The sequence below is a fragment of the Erinaceus europaeus genome, chromosome 9, assembly GCF_950295315.1.
Source record: "Erinaceus europaeus chromosome 9, mEriEur2.1, whole genome shotgun sequence".
Lineage (NCBI taxonomy): Eukaryota > Metazoa > Chordata > Mammalia > Eulipotyphla > Erinaceidae > Erinaceus > Erinaceus europaeus.
This window is the reverse complement of record NC_080170.1, coordinates 23,144,978-23,161,993: the sequence shown is the minus strand read 5'-3', so window position 1 is coordinate 23,161,993 and position 17,016 is coordinate 23,144,978. Positions and strand designations below refer to the sequence as shown.

At 42.2% G+C, this 17,016-nt stretch overlaps 1 protein-coding gene across 2 annotated transcripts in view; it reads right to left on the bottom strand.

Annotated features, from left to right (window-relative positions):
- Positions 1 to 4,904: 4,904 nt before the first annotated feature.
- The window catches only part of ANKUB1 (ankyrin repeat and ubiquitin domain containing 1), a 52,115-nt gene continuing 40,003 nt past the window's right edge, over positions 4,905 to 17,016 (bottom strand). For both annotated transcript variants that reach the window (XM_007518058.2, XM_060197537.1), the window contains one exon: positions 4,905 to 6,034. In XM_007518058.2, coding sequence (XP_007518120.1) covers positions 5,905 to 6,034 — 130 coding nt within the window. In that variant the 3' untranslated portion in view covers positions 4,905 to 5,904. The remainder of the gene's footprint in view (positions 6,035 to 17,016) is intronic.

Here is a 17,016-nt window from a genome sequence, read left to right as displayed (position 1 = left end):
GCGGTGAAGGAGGTCTGCAGGTGTCTCCCCATGCTGTATCAATTTCTCAGACAGGGAAATACGTGCTTCACCACTCATGAAACTTTCCCCCTGCAGGTAGGGACCAGGTGCTTGAACCTGGGTCCTTGTGCATTGTAATATGTGCACGTAAGCAGGTGCGCCACCTCCTGCCCTCCCCGTTATCTTTCTTTTTAACAACAACAACAAATTGTTTATTAATGAGAGGAGGTGGAAAGAGTGCCTCACTTTAGCTCATGTGATGCTGGGAATGAACTCAGAACCCTGTGCTTCACTTACAGAAAACACTCCAATCCTCTCAACTTTCTGATCTACCTTCCTTTTCCCTCATATTCCTCTGCATTTGTCTTTCTTGGCTGTATATCAGTACCTCATAATACATTACCTTCTTGTGAGGAATCACAGTTGAATCCAGTCCCCTGTAAGGGGACAGTAGCATGGTGTCATTCATCATTCATGTGAACCACCCTTTCACAAGTCTAAGGCTGGCATTAAATGCATGAACTGAGTCCTAGGATTTTTTAAAATTATTTTAATTACCACAAGTTGTACTTCATCAAAGTTTAAAAAACTTCAATTAATCAAAAGACTTCTTTAATAAAATGAAGTAGTGAGCCATAGACTCGGGGGAAAAAAAATCATAGTACATATATATGGTGAAGGGTAGGGGAGACAGCACATAGTTGTGCAAAAAACAAACAAACAAACAAAAACATCATGCCTGAGGCTCCCAAGTCCCAGGTTCAATCCCCCACATCACCATAACCTGAAGTTGAGCACTGCTCTGGTAAAACAACAGTAAAAGTCATATGAATGGTGAAGAACTTGTATAAACATATCTGACACACCAATGATAATAAACAAGACAGTTTTTAAAGTGGGCAAAAAAACTTGAATTGTGACTCCATGAAGATAGACAAGTGTGTGACAAACACAAACATTTTCAGTCTCACTAATCGTGAGGAAGATGCAAGTTAAAATCACAAGATGTCATTTCAAATCGACTGTAATTAGCAAAAACCAGAAACACACTGATGACATTAAATTTTGGTGAGTAGGTGAAGCAACCACAAGGCTTATACATTGTTACTGAGTGTGTCAAATCATATAATAATTGAATGATTACTCTAGTGGATGTCTAGACAGTATCTTATGATGTTAAGTGTACTGTTGGCTACCTTATCCAACAATTTCACATCTAGCTATTATAAGAAATTGAAATGCATGTCCAGAAAAGACCTTTACAGTAATGTTCACAGAAGCTTTATTCAGAATACCCCCAAGTGAGGAAACCTAAGTGTCCTTACAGTCACGATAGCTCACTGGGGGGGGGGGGGGGTGCGGTGTCTTTCTGTGTATGTCCAAGGGCCTAACTGAGAGAGAGAGAAGAGAAAATAAAGGAAGTTATAATCTTTATATATATATTTTTTTATTTTAAAAAAATATTTAATTGTTTATTTCCTTTTTGTTGCCCTTGTTTTTATTGTTGTTGTAGTTATTATTGTTGTTGATGTCGTCGTTGTTGGATAGGACAGAGAGAAATGGAGAGAGGAGGGAAAGACAAAGGGGGGGAGAGAAAGATAGACACCTGCTGACCTGCTTCACTGCCTGTGAAGCGACTCCCCTGCAGGTGGGGAGCTGGGGCCTCCAACCAGGATTCTTACTCAGGTCCTTGTGCTTTGCGCCACGTGCGCTTAATCCGCTGTGCTACCCTCCCAGGAAGTTATAATCTTTTAAAAAAATATTTATTTATTTATTCCCTTTTGTTGCCCTTGTTATTTTATTGTTGTTGATATTGATGACGTTGTTGTTGGATAGGACAGAGAGAAATAGAGAGAAGAGGGGAAGACAGAGGGGGAGAGAAAGACAGACACATGCAGACCTGCTTCACCGCCTGTGAAGCGACTCCCTTGCAAGTGGGGAGCCGGGGGCTCGAACCGAGATCCTTAAGCTGGTCGTTGCACTTCGCGCTGCGTGCGCTTAACCGGCTGTGCTACCACCCCACTCCCAGGAAGTTATAATCTTATAAATCACAATTATTATTATTATTTTTTTTGCCTCCAGGGCTTGGTGCCAGCACTACAAATCCATTGCTCGTGGGTGCCATTTTCTTTCATTTCATTGAATATATAATAGGACAGAGAGAAATTGAGAGGGGAGGGAGAGATAGAGAAGGAAAGATAGCCACCTACAGACCTGCTTCATTACTTGTGAAGTATCTCCACTGTGGGTGGGGGTCCGGGCCTTGAACCTGGGTCCTATGCATGGGTTCTTGCACATAGTACTATGTGCACTTAACTGGGTTCGCCACTGCCTGGCCCCCACTATTATTTTTTTAAGTTAAAAAAGAAATCCAGACTTGACGAGATAGTTCTCCTGGATAGTGCACCTGCTTTGTCATGCTCATGACCCACGTTCAGACTTGTCCTCCGCTGCCCTAAGACATTTGAGTGCTGTGGTATTGTCCTTTCTTTCTTTTACACTATCTCTGTCTCTCTCATTCTATCTAGAAAAACAAGTCATTTTAGTGTGCTGAAGACTTGGCAACAACAACAAAAGTGCAAATGTCTTTAAGTTCAATAGATAACTTATGGTGCATCTATACAGGTCATTAATAAGCAAATAGTTCAGCGTAATGGTTGGCATAATGGTTATGCAAAGAGAATCTCATACCTGAAGCTCCATAGTCCCAGGTTCAGTGCTCAGAACCACCATAAGCCAGAGCTGAGCAGTGCTCTGGTTAAAAAAATAATAAATACAATTTTATAATAATAGTAGTTCAAATAACACATGCAATACTATCAGTGTGGACCAGGGAGACAGCACAGTGGTTAGACTTCCATGCCTGAGGCTCTGAGGTCCTAGATACTGGGGCATTACCATCGTCCAGAGCTGAGCAGTCCTCTGGTTTCAAAACAAAACAAAACAGAAATAAAAACACATTATCAATGAATTTCAGGACTCTGAGAAAAATAACACAGACACAAAAGTATAAACAACTGTATGATTCTTTTGATGAGCAGATTTTTCCCATGGATGTAGCAATCAGAGTAGCATTGCCTGTAGGCTAGGGGGAGTTGTTGGGATAGAGTTTGGGATTTAAAGGAACTTTCTCAGGTAATGGAAGTTTTCTATATCTTGACTGGTTACATAGATGGTAGATATATTTGTCAAAGCCATTGGATCTTATGTTAAAGATCTATGATGTTTGCTGTATGTAAACTTACCTTAATTTTTAAAAAAATATTTATTTCCTTTTGTTGCACTTGTTGTTTTATTGTTGTAGTTATTATTGATGTTGTTGTTGTTGGATAGGACAGAGAGAAATGGAGAGAGGAGGGAAAAGGGGGGGAAGATAGACACCTGTAGACCTGTTTCACCATTTGTGAAGCGACTTCCCTGCAGCTGGGGAGCTGGGGGCTTGAACCAGGATCCTTTTGCCGGTCTTTTTTGCACTGGTCCTTCCCTTTGGGCCACCTGCGCTTAACCCTCTGCAGTACCGCCCGACTCGCAACTTACCTTAATTTTAAAAAATAATAGAGGGGGACCGATGGTGACACATCTGGTTGAGTGCTTACGTTACCATATGTGAGAACCTGGGTTTGAGTCCCCTGCTCCCCACCTATAGGGAGTGACACTTCACAAGCCATGAAGCAGAGCTGCAGGTGTCTTTCATTCTCCCTCACTGTCTCCCCCTCCTCTCTCAATATCTGTCTGTCCTATCAAACAAAATAGAAATGAAAAAAAAAAAGTAATAGAGAGGGCTGGAGGGCTACTTCACTAGGTAGGGCTCCTGCGTTGCTCTGCACACGGCCCACGTTCCAGCCCTGACACCACAGGGGAGGTACTGTGGCACTGAGGGAGCTCTGGTGTGCTGTCTCTCTTTCTCTGTCTGGATGAAGAAGCTGTTTATAGCAGTGAAACCACCAAGTATTAGGTTTTGTTGTTGTTTTTTCACCTCCAGGGTTATTGCTGCGGCTTGGTGCCAGCACTGTGAATCCATTGCTCCTGGAGGTTATTTTCCCCCATTTTTGATGCCCCTCTTGCTCTTATTATTGTTGTTGTTGTTATTGATGTTGTTGTTGGATAGGACAGAGAGAAATGGAGAGAGGAGGGGAAGACAGAGAGGGGGAGAGAAAGATAGACACCTGCAGACCTGCTTCACCGCTTGTGAAGCAACCCTCCTGTAAGTGGAGAGCCGGGGGCTTGAACCGGGATCCTTAAGCCGGTCTTTGTGCTTTGTGTCACGTGCGCTTAACCCACTGCACTATCGCCTGACCCCCCCCCCCGTTCTTTTTTTAAATATTTGTTTGTTTATTCTCTTTTGTTGCCCTTGTTTTATTGTTGTAGTTATTATGTTGTTGTTGTTGATGTCATCGTTGTTGGTTAGGACAGAGAGAAATAGAGAGAGGAGGGGAAGACAGAGAGGGGGAGAGAAAGACACCTGCAGACCTGCTTCACCGCCTGTGAAGCGACTCCCTTGGAGGTGTGGAGCCAGAGGCTCAAACCGGGATTCTTACTCGATCCTTGCTCTTCGCTTAACCCGCTGCGTTACCGCCCGACTACCCAAGTAATAGGTTCTGACCCAACAAAACAAAATAAAACAAGACAAAACAAAAGTATTCTTTTAGCAGATGTTCAAAGATATCTGAAAACAGTACTAGACATAGTTTAGTACAGATGGTGTAAGAACCAGATGGTCCAAGAACTTTCCATATGTAGAATTTGTAAAGATTGATTTTTTTTTACTATGTTCTACATTCATGTGTTCTTTAAAATAACAACAACAAAAGCACTTTAAAAATTTTATTTATTATTATTTTTTATTTATAAAAAGGAAACACTGACAAAAACCATAGGGTAAGAGGGGTACAACTCCACACAATTCCTACCATCAGAACTCTGTATCCTATCCCCTCCCCTGATAGCTTTCCTATTCTTTAACCCTCTGGGAGTATGGACCCAAGGTCATTGTGGGATGTAGAAGGTGGAAGGTCTGGCTTCTTTAATTGCTTCCTTGCTGAACATGGGCATTGACAGGTCGATCCATACTCCTATTCTGCCTCTCATTCCCTAGTGGGAGGGATTCTGGGGAATCGGAGCTCCAGGACACATTGGTGGGGTTGTCTGTCCAGGGAAGTCTGGTTGGCATCATGCTAGCACCTGGAACCTGGTGGCTGAAAAGAGGGTTAATATATAAAGCTAAACAAATTGTTGACCAGTCATGAACCTAAAGGCTGGAATAGTGCAGATGAAGAGTTGGGGGGGGGGGGTTTCTCTATTTTGTAGATAGCTAGTAGGCATATTTTAGTTATATTCAAAAGGGCCTGTGCCTATACTATTTTTTTTTTCTTTTTTCTGAGCCTGAAATCTGAGACGCAGGTGGATTCAAGTTATTGTCTGGGGTGATGATGTCATGGCTGGAAAAAGGACCAGATAGCTGGGTCAGGGAAGAGAGTAGCTCCCAAATATGGGGTTTACAGTCAACAATATTTGAACAAAAGCACTTTAAAAAGCATAACAGAAAAAGGAAGAAAAAGTTGACATTCCCACTTCTGTTCTTTCCTCTGTTTCCCTACCCCATAGGGTGATGGAGTTTGTGAAAACCTGGGGTTACACATCAAACATCTTGGTGAGAGTCCTGCAGCATTAGAACTGTTATTTAAAATATCAACATTAGGGGCAGGGGAGATAGCAGAATGGTTATGTAAAGAGATTCTCATGCCTGTGGCTCCAAAGTCCCAGGTTCAATCCCAAGCACCACGATAAACCAGAGCTAAGAAGTTCTCTGGTAAAAAAAAAAAATAATAATCAAACAATTAGTGCTAGAACTTAAGTCTCTTAGTTAACCAAGTCTTCCCCCCAAACTGGGATTGTTGTGGCTTCTCAAAGCACAATTTTCAAGGGATTTTCAGATGCTATCAGGCCTCCTTGGGTGGTCAAGTTAGAAATGCTCTTTTTGGCAAGAGCTCTCGCTATTTCTAACTGCTGAAGCCAGCGTTTTTCTTTAAAGGCACTGCAAGGAAAAGAAAGAAAAAGACAGTTTACAAGGAGATTCAATCTTACCCCATTTGCAACTGAAATCATGTTGATTTTTAGGGTGATGTCTTAGCTGTGGTTAGTTTGTCTGGTCACATCAGATAGGATATAAAATAGGAAAGGAGAACTCTTTCTAAAACCAGTTCTTTTTTTTTTTTTCTTCTTTTTTTTAAAATCTTTTTATTGGCATATATATGTAACTTTCTTTTTTTTTATTGGGGAATTAATGTTTTACATTCAACAGTAAATACAATAGTTTGTACATGCATAACATTCCCCAGTTTCCCATTTAACAATACAACCCCCACTACGTCATTTATCATCCTTCATGGACCTGTATTCTCCCCACCCACCCACCCACCCCAGAGTCTTTTACTTGGGTGCAATATGCCAATTCCATTTCAGGTTTTATTTGTGTTTTCAAAACCAGTTCTTTGTGATACAGTCAGAATGACATTTTCCCAAAGCAACACTAGAGCATTAGAATCCATAACTGGAAATAGCTACTTAATGGCAGAGAATTTTCTCTTTCTTCCTTCTTTCCTTTTCTTCCTTCTTTCCTTCCTTCCTTCCTTCCTCCCTCCCTCCCTCCCTTCCTTCCTTTCTTCCTTTCTTTCTCTCTTTCTTTCTTTTTTTTGCCTTCAGGGTTATCACTGGGGCACCATGCCTGCACTACAAATCCAGGGCTCCTAGCGGCCACTTTATTCCCCCCCTTTTTTTTATTGGATAGGACAGAGAGAAATGGAGAGAAGAGGGGGAAGTCGAGGGGAAGAGAGAAAGATAGACACCTGCAGACCTGTTTCACCGTTTGGGAGGTGACCCCCCCCCCCCGCAGGTGGGAGCTGGGGGCTCGAATAGGGATCCTTACGTGAGTCCTTGCGTTTCATAATTACTATGTGTGCTTAACCCGTGCACCACCACCCAGCCCCCAGTGACATAAAGGATTTTCTGAGTTAACTTTACTTTCTCTTTTCCTCTAGATTCCTTGTATATCATATGTTCCCTGAACATTGGGTCCTATATTTTCCCTTCTCCATCATCACATTCTTTTACATTGTTAAGATACTAGTTTGATAATATTTTTTAAATGTTTTTTTCCAAATATATTTGATTTGCTTATTTTAATGAGAGAGAGAGAGAGAGGAATAGAGGAATAGGGAGAGGGAAAGAAAGAAAGACCAGAGCACTGCTCAGCTGTGATTTATGGTGGCACCTGGGACCTCAGTGACTCAGGCATGAAGTAATTTGCATAATTATTATGTTGTTTCTCATGCCCCTTTAAAACACTTTAATTTTATTTACTTCACAAGAGAGAGAGGGAGATGGGTCAGAGGTTGAATTTAAAAGGGCCTTGTGTTTGCAAGTCCAGAACTCCAGTGCTCTATCACTTCCTGGGCAACAGGATTTATTTTAATTGCATGAAGTACAGAAGGAGGGAGAGAGAGAGAGAGAGAGAGAGAGAGAGAGAGAGAGAGAGAGATTAATGTAAGACAGAGAAAAATCAGATGACCACTCTGGTAGGTGCACTGCTAGGGATTGAACTGGGAACCAGCCGCATAAATCCAGTGTCCTATTAGCTGAACAGTTTCCCCAGTCTGCATAGTTTTTAAGTGAGATGCAATGAAATAATGTTTTATAGTAATTATTCTCTGCCTGGGGTAGATAGCATAATAGTTATGTAAAGAGACTCTCATACCTGCTTTTTCAAATACTTATTCTCTTGCTATAGGTTAATTAAGACTGAAATTTGCATATGGTCACCCCTACTTTGTAGGACATAAATGTAGGATTTACAAGAGGCATTTTGGGGGCTGGGTGGCAGCACAGCTTGTTGAGTACACGTTACAGTACGCAAGGACCCAGGTTCAAACCACCAGTCCCCACCTGCAGGCGGAATGTTTTGTGAGTGGTAAGCAGGTCTGCAGGTGTCTCTCTATCTCTCTTCCTCTCTTATTTCCCCCTTCTCCCATGATATCTGGCTCTCTCTATTAAATAAATAAAGATAACAAAAAAAAAATGAAAAGCTCAGTAGAAATGAAAAAAGAGAGGGGTTTTGTATTGCCTTGAGTATTAGGGTCCTCACGCCTTAAGCTCCAAGGCCTCCAGTTCAATCCCCAGCACCACCATAAGCCAGAGCTGAACAGTTCTCTGGTCTCTCCATCTTTGTATCTAGCAGTATATTTCACTATCATTACAATACAATACAATACAATACAATACAATACAATACAATACAATACAATACAATAAATTCCTTTAAAAAATAAAAGTTGTTGACATGCTTCTTTCTTTTTCTTTCTCCCTTCCTTCCTTCTTTCCTTCCTTCCTCCCTCCTTCCCTCTCTCCCTCTTTCCCTCCTTCCCTTCCTTTTCATCAAAGCTGTGCCACTTCAGGTCATCTTTTTCCAGATAGAAAGAGACACACAGAGAGGGACAGGGAGAGAGCAACCACAGCACAGAAGCTTCCCTTCACACCACCAGGGTTGGGTGTCAACCTGAGCAAGGCATGTGCTCTCTGGGAGAGTTATTTCCTGGCACCCACATTCTTTTTCGTAGAAAGAAAGAAGATTCCGATACTCAGCTTTCCCCTCTGCACCAGCACTGCCCGTCATCTGCACAAACTTCTGCCCCATCGATTCATGAGCTTTCCTATGCCCTTGAACTCTTCTTTGCTCCTGGAACTCAGCAATTAGTGTCATGGTTGAAGAAGAGTTTAGGCAGGAGTTATTTCTAAGTCAAGAGTGGCGGCTAGTGAATCTGAGCAGGTTCGTTTTCTCTACCTACTTTTAATTTTATTTATTTATTTATTTATTTATTTATTTATTTAATGAGAAAGATAGGAGGAGAGAGAGAGGGAGAAAGAACCAGACATCACTCTGGTACATGTACTGCCAGGGACTGAACTCAGGACCTCATGCTTGAGGTCCAGTGCTTTATCCATTGCGCTATCTCCCAGACCACTTTGTACCTACTTTCCAAGTCTCAGACAAACACCATCTTTCATTCCACTAGTTTAAGCTTGTGGCATGGTCCCCCTGACCCACATATGGTCCTTTTATTTTTATTTATTTATTTTTAAAGATTTTTAATTAATTATTTACTTATTTTCCCTTTTGTTGCCCTTGTTTTTTTTTCATTGTTGTAGTTATTGTTATTGATGTCATCGTTGTTGGATAGGACAGAGAGAAATGGAGAGAGGAGGGGAAGACAGAGAGGGGGAGAGAAAGATAGACACCTGCAGACCTGCTTCACGGCCTGTGAAGCGACTCCCCTGCAGGTGGGGAGCTGGGGGCTCGAACCAGGATCCTTACGCCAGTCCTTCCCCTTCGCGCCACCTGCGCTTAACTCACTGCGCCACCGCCCGACTCCCTAAAGATTTTATTTATTTATTAATGAGAAAGACAGGAGGAGAGAGAGAAAGAACCAGATATCACTCTGGTACCTGTGCTGCTGGGGATTGAACTCAGGACCTTCTGCTTGAGAATCCAATGCTTTGTCTACTGCACCATTTCCAGAGCACCTTCTGGTCCTTTTTCAGAGAAGAAAACAGAGAGCTCTACTACTTTTCTCAGGAGTATGGGGATCACTGAGTTGCTACTGGAAATTGCTAGTTATTCTCCATTGTTAAAATTTATTTATTTTTGGCATCCTCAACTTTGGGGAACCAGTTTTCTCCACTGAACTCGGGGGTCACACCAGCCTCACTGGAATCAGACAGCAAGTGAGAAAGAGAATGTTTGAGGCATGCCATGGAGATCTTGGATCTGTGCACAACCCATATTGCCCTCCAGGAAAGAGACTCAAGCTGGCCTCCTTCAGGGCATCAGCACAGTAACCACAGGCCCTCTCTCCCACAGACCATACCGGCCCGAACCACCTGCACTCACACCTCCTTGACTCAGCCCTATGAGGTAAGTTTCCTGAACCCAAAGGTGGGATTCCTGAATGGCATGTGGTCCTGTAAATGCTTTCACACGATGCCAACGATGTCTGGGGTCCTAGTTTGGAGACTCCCCTCTTTTCACACCATCAGAAATTACTACTTTTCCTGAATCTGTTCCTGGGTTTGTTGGGGGGGGAAGGGGGCGGATTCATATCAGATTGATCTAAACCACTACCAGAAAGACTACTTTAAGTAATCTATCTGCGTATGCCACAGATATAGCTGAGTTATTGGGCAATAGCCTGTGGGCAGTCAGAGCTCCTGGACATTTACTGTTTTAACCTTTGATATGGAAAAGGTTACTAATAAGGACTGTTTGAGACAGTGTAATGCCTATGCAATAGACTTTCATGCCTGAGGTTTTGAGGTCCCAGGTTGAATATCAGGACCACAATAAACCAAAGTAAAAATAGAAATAAATTAATTAAAAATAAATAAAGGCTATCAGTAAGCTAACTGATAAACAGAAGTCATATGCTGAGTTGAAGCTTGCTGTCTTTAGATTCAGTTACCAGGTGCTGGGCGGTGGCACACCTGGTTGAGTGCACATTACAGGGTGCAAAGACCTGGGTTCGAGCCCCCAGTCTCCACCTGCAGGGGGAAAGCTTTGCGAGTGGTGAAGCAGTGCTGCCAAGCATCTCTTGTTTCTTTCCCTCTCTATTACCCCCTCCCCTCTTGATTTCTGGCTGTCTCTAATAAATAAATACATCAATATAATACAAAAATAATAAGAAAATCTGTTAAGCAATAGATTCAGTTACCACACCCTATACTTTAAGTAGTTTTTAGAAATGTTTTTTTAATATTTATTTTTTCCCTTTTGTTGCTCTTGTTGTTTTTATTGTTGTAGTTATTATTGTTGTTGTTATTGATGTCATTATTGGATAGGACAGAGAACTGGAGAGAGGAGGGGAAGACAGAGAGGGGGAGAGAAAGATAGACACCTGCAGACCTGCTTTAATGATTTACATGTGTCCTGATTCCCACCCAAACCTACATGTTGTCTCTGAAATTCTCCTTGTTTTGTAGACCTTGTTTATAAATGGACCCTGGACCTGAAGGGAGCACCTGTGGTTACACCTATGGTCATACCTATGGTCGTTTCCAGGTTCTCAGGTAGATGCAGAACTCTAGTCTCTGAGTAATCTTCCAAGTACCCTGCATCTCCGGCCCTGACGATGTGACATGGGTTGCCATCACAGAAGAATACATTAGATTTCTCCTTATCTCCTGCTGATGATCCTAGCTTGCTAGCAGTAGACCTGCCTGCCATCAAGACCATGCATGGCTACTCCTTGTGCTTGTATCTTTTGGCCACCAAAGCTGCACTGATCTTCTTGTAATAAGTACTTGCTCTGGGCAGGCTAGATAGTGTCTTGCTGGAGGCTCCAAAGTCCTAGGTTCAATCCCCTGCACCACTGGGGCTGAAAAATGCTCTGGTAAAAATAAATACTTGCCCTGACTGCCTGGCTTCTCTGGTGACTTCATACAGATATGATGCTTTCATGACTTTTAGAAGAGACAGAAGTCATGTCCTCCCCTGCTCCTTTATGACCCTCCCCTCCCCACCATCCGAGGGACATGGACAGGGTCTGAGAAAGAGGCAGTGAGAAGGGGCAGGAGCAGATGGAGAAGAAAGTGGAGGGGGAAGAGGAAACTCAGGAAAAGAGAAAATGGTGGGACTGAAATGATTGGCTGGGAAGAGCAGTCAGACTCGACTAGCCACTGGCCTTCTGCGTGTCTTCCTTCTGCACAAACCTCTTTCTCTAGGATATGTTTTCTGCAGCAATTCCATTCTCAACTTTGACATTATTTCCCCTTAAGAACTCTACTCTTGGGTGGGGGTAGGTAACATAATGGTTATGCAAAGAAACTCTCATGCCTGAGGCTTCGAAGTCCCAGGTTCAATTCCCAAACCACCAGTCAGAGCTGAGCAGTGCTCTTGTAAAAGAAAAAAAAAAAAAAAAGGCTAGGTGATGGTGCACCTGGTTGAGCGCACATGTTAGCGCTCAAGGACCTGGGTTCAAGCCCCTGGTTCCCACCTGCAGGGGGTAAGTTTCACAAGTGGTGAAGCAGTGCTGCAAGTGTCTCTGTCTCCTTGCTATAGCTCCCCTTTCCTCTCAATTTCTGGCTGTCTCTGTCAAATAAATAAAGACTTAAAAAAAAAAAACCTCTAGTCTTTATGATACACACCTACAAAAACTGCATGCTGATACAGTCTTTTTGATCGTTTGAAAATGTTATGTATCTATTGGATAGAGACAGAGAGCAATTGAGAGGGGAAGAGTGTGATGGAGAAGAGAGAAAGAAAGACACCTGTAACACTAGTGAAATCCCTGCCTCCCGTAAGTGAGGACCAGGGGCTTGAACCTGGGTCCTTGTATATGGGTCCCTGTGTGCCCTACTGGATGTGCCACTGCTGGGCTCCAGTGCAATGTCTTTGAAAACTCAGCACCACATAAAGCTAAACATAAACTTTCCCATGATGTGACCATTCTGTTCCTATGCACAGAGTCAAGAGAAATTAATGCTAATGTCCGCCAGATCCCACATACCATAATAATCTCACATTTTCATTCAAATATAGCCCCAAATTGAAAACTCATGAAAAAATTAAGATAAAAAACAACCTGTGTGCAAGAATGGTGCCCTGCCTTCTCTTTTTTTAAAATTAAAAAAAATATTTATTTATTTATTTTCCCTTTTGTTGCCCTTGTTTTGTATTTTTGTTGTAGTTCTTACTGTTGTTGTTACTTATGCCATTGTTAGGACAAAGAGAAATGGAGAGAGGAGGGGAAGACAGAGATAGGGAGAGAAAGATAGACATCTGCAGACCTGCTTCACCACCTGTGAAGTGACTCCCCTGCAGGTGGGGAGCTGGGGGCTTGAACCGGGATCCTTTGGCCAGTCCTTGCGCTTTGTGCCATGTGCACTTAACCTGCTGCGCTACTGCCCAACTCCCACTGCTTTCTCTTTTATCATACAGAACTCTCTTCAATGTAAGCAGTAGAGTAAATATAAAAAATGAGATAACCCAGATGCCAAGCAATAGTAGAACAGAAGAATAAAGTCAGTATACAGAAAGGAATACTGAAAATAAATAAGAAGACTGAGTACACAGGACAGGGGTGACGTGGCCCAGGAGGTGGCGCAGTGGATAAAGCACTGGACTTTCAAGCATGAAGTACTGAGTTCAATACCTGGCAGCACATGTACCAGAGTGATATTTGGTTGTTTCTTTTTCTCTATAAATAAAATATTTTTAAAAATAGGGATGAGTCTCATAGGTAGTATGCAGGAAAAAAAGAGCCAGTCCAGACACAAATGACTTAGACCCTGTAATGCCCTCAGGAGCAGGCAAAGGTCTGTGGAGACAGCATAATGGTTCTGCATAAAGACATTCATGCCTGAGCTAAATCTGAGCTCCCAGACTCAGTCCGCAGTATCACCACAGCTGATCACTGCTCTGGTGTCTGTTTCTGTCTCTCTATCTCTCTCCCTCTCTACATCTCCATCTCCCTCTCTCCACATCAATCTCTTTATTTCTCACTAAAAATAATAAAAAATTTAAAAAGAGCTGACAGAACTAGTCTTCAGTGATAGAAGTCAGAACAATGGATGCATTTGAGAAGGGTTATTGGTTGGAAAATGGCATGAAGGATCTTTTTGAGATGCTGGGGACATTTTGTGTCTCATCTGAGTAAAAATATGCAAATTCATGCCAGGTGGTGGTGCACCTGGTTGAGTGCACATGTTACAATGTGCAAAGACCTGAGTTTGAGCCTCTGGTCCCTACTTGCAGGGGGGAAAGCTTTGCAAGTGATGAAGCAGTGCTGCAAGTCTCTATCTATCTATCTCCCTCCCTCTACCCTCTTGATTTCTGGCTGTCTCTATCCAATAAATAAAGATAAATTTAAAAATAAATAAATGTACTAATTCAATGAGAGATTAGAAGTTCAACTTATACTCTTTATGCATTTTTACTATCTACTTCACACCTCAATTCTTCTCCAAGAAAGCACTGTACATAACTGATGCTGACAACTCTTTTCACCCAAAGCTCACACCTACACATATCTTAGGCACAGAGACTTTCCATTCTGCTTAGCACTAAACCATAACAAGCACTTATTGGGTATTTGAAAAGTAAACTCATTTGTAATGCAAATCTATGACTAAGATTAACAGGCCTTTCCTTATGTCTTCAGTCTGATATTAAGATGAGCAATATATTTTTTATGAGTCATTTTTTATATTTAAAGATTTCTTTACTTTTGAGACAGAGACAGAGAGAGACAGAGACCAACCCCAGAGTACCACTCAGAGGGGGCAAGTGGTGGTGGTGCACCTGGCACAGTACACATGCTGCAGTCTGCAAGGACCCAGGTTCAAGCCTCTGGTTCCCACGAGCAGGTGGGAAGCTTTAGGAGCATTGATGTAGTGCTGCAGGTCTCTCTCTCTCTTTCCAGTCAGCCTTCTCTCTATCTCGCTATCTCCCTCTTCCCTTCTAACTTCTCAGTCTCTATGCAGTAAATAAATAAATAAATAAAATGTATTGTAAAAAAGAAGACCATTTGCTTTGGCATAAGGTGGTCATGGAGATTGAACCTGAAGCCTCTGGGTCTTCAGGCAAGAAGTCCTGTGTCATACTGCTGAGCTGTCTCCCTGGCTCCAATTAATCACTTTATCATCTTTTCTTATAATTTTATATGACCACTTCTTTTTAAATTTTTTTTAATTTATAAAAAGGAAACATTGACAAAACCATAGGATAAGAGGGGTACAGCTTCGCACAATTCCCACCACCAGACCTCCGTATACCATCCCCTCCCCTGATAGCTTTCCTATTCTTTAACCCTTTGGGAGTATGGACCCAGGGTCATTGTGGGATGCAGAAGGTGGAAGGTCTGGCTTCTGTAATTGCTTCCCCGCTGAACATGGGTGTTGACAGGTCAATCCATACTCCCAGCCTGCCTCTCTCTTTCCCTAGTGGGAAAGGACTCTGGGGAAGTGGAGCTCCAAGGCACATTGGTGGGGTTGTCTGTCCAGGGAATTCTGGTACATGACCACTTCTAAGCATTATAATCGAAGAATTAAAGATCATAAAGATCGAGACTGTAAAATACTTCCCTTCACTTTCTACCAACTTCAAGCTGGCATCCTGAATTTCACCAGTTTTGTGGTCTGAATTACTCCCACCACTAGGTGGCAATAACTTAGCTGAATTATGATGGATCCAAACTAAACATCAACGCAGAAAGGCAACTAGAACAGTCTGTCCCCAATCCCCCCCTTTTTTTCCTTTCTCGTTATGTTGACTAAGGGGGAAAAACCACTATAAATCTATACCCCAGCACTCAATAATATCCCTCAAGGAACTGATGAGACTTGAGATATGATCAATTGTGTTCTCAGTGAAATCTGGTGACTAATCTGTAAAATATTGCCTTGTAAAATGGAAGTTTGTAAGGTTCACTTCTGATATACTTCCTTAAATGTGGATAATGTATTCCCCTTAAGGCTTAGCTTCAACATTATCGTCAATTCAATCATCCATTCCAACATAGAGCTCCCCCTACCTGTAGATCTTGGCCAGTAAGTCAAGTCTTTATGGTTTGATTTGTCCGGAAAGTATGTTACTTTCCATTCACATGAGGGAAGGAGGACAGGAAGGAGGGAGGGAGGGTGAAAGTAGAGAGAAACACTGAAGCTGACCACTATAGCACTAGAGATCAACCCCAGAGTGTCAGGGTACCAAGTCCTGCGCTCTTCCAGATGAGTTCCTTTCCCAGCTTCTGCTCTTTGTTTATTAACAAGAAAGAGAGCATCAGTCCAGCATATGTGATACTGAGGATCCAATTTGAGACCTTGTAGCTTGGGAGGTGGTGCAGTGGATAAATGTTGGACTCTCAAGTATGAGGTTTTAAGTTTACTCTCCATCATCACAAGTGAGAGAGTGATGCTCTGGTTCTCTCTCATAAATAAATTTAAAAAATTTTAATCAAGAACCTTACAGGGGCAGGGGAGACAGCATAACAGTTATGCAAAAAGACTCTCGTTCCTGAGGCTTCCAGGTCACAGGTTCAGTTCGCACCCCACCATAAGCTAGAGCTGAGCAGTGCTCTGGTCTCTCTGTCTTTCTTCTCTCTTTCTCATTGAAATAAATAAATTTTTTTTTGAGGGGGGAAGAACTTTACACATGCAAGTCATATGCTCTACCTGTTGACCTTGTACTTTTTCTTTTTCTTTTAGATAGAGGCAGAAGGGGCCAGGTGGTGGTGCACCTGGTTAAGTGCACACACTACAGTGCACAGGGACCCAGGTTCAAGCCCCTGTAGGGGGAAAGCTTCATGAGTACTTGAAGTAGTGCTACACATGTCTCTCTGTCTCTCCCTCTCTATCTCCCCATTCCCACTTGTTTCTCTCTGTATCTATCCAATAATAAATTATATATATATATACATATACATATAATATATACTTCTAGATGGAGGCAGAGAGAGAGAGAATATGAGGATACAGTACCAGGTTTGAACCTGGGCTGTGCACATGGCAAAGCAGGACACCCTCTAAGTAAGCTGCTATTCCAGCCCCCCCCCCAGGCATTAAAATAGATTTTTTTTTAATGAGACAGTTTGATACTTCTATTGTTTCCCACTACATTTTAGCTCCCCTCTTCTCTCCTGAATTACACTTCATAATTTCCTTTCAGAGAAAAAGCAAAAGCAAAGAACTTAGAGTGCAGCTGGGGAAATAGCTTTACTGGTAAGAGTATTGGTCTCATTTGCCTGAAGCTACTGGTTCAATCCCCAGCACTGCATATACTGAGGTGAGTGGTGCCCAAGCTTCTCTCTCTCCTTCTCTCTCTCTTCTTGTCTCATGTGAAACTCATGTGTATAAATAAAACTAATTATATATATTTATAGTGTTAATTGATAGAATTCTTTCTGTAATGTTTTTTTAAACTATTTTCTTTTTTCACTTTTTAAGTTTTTTTTCTTACTTTTACATTTGAGA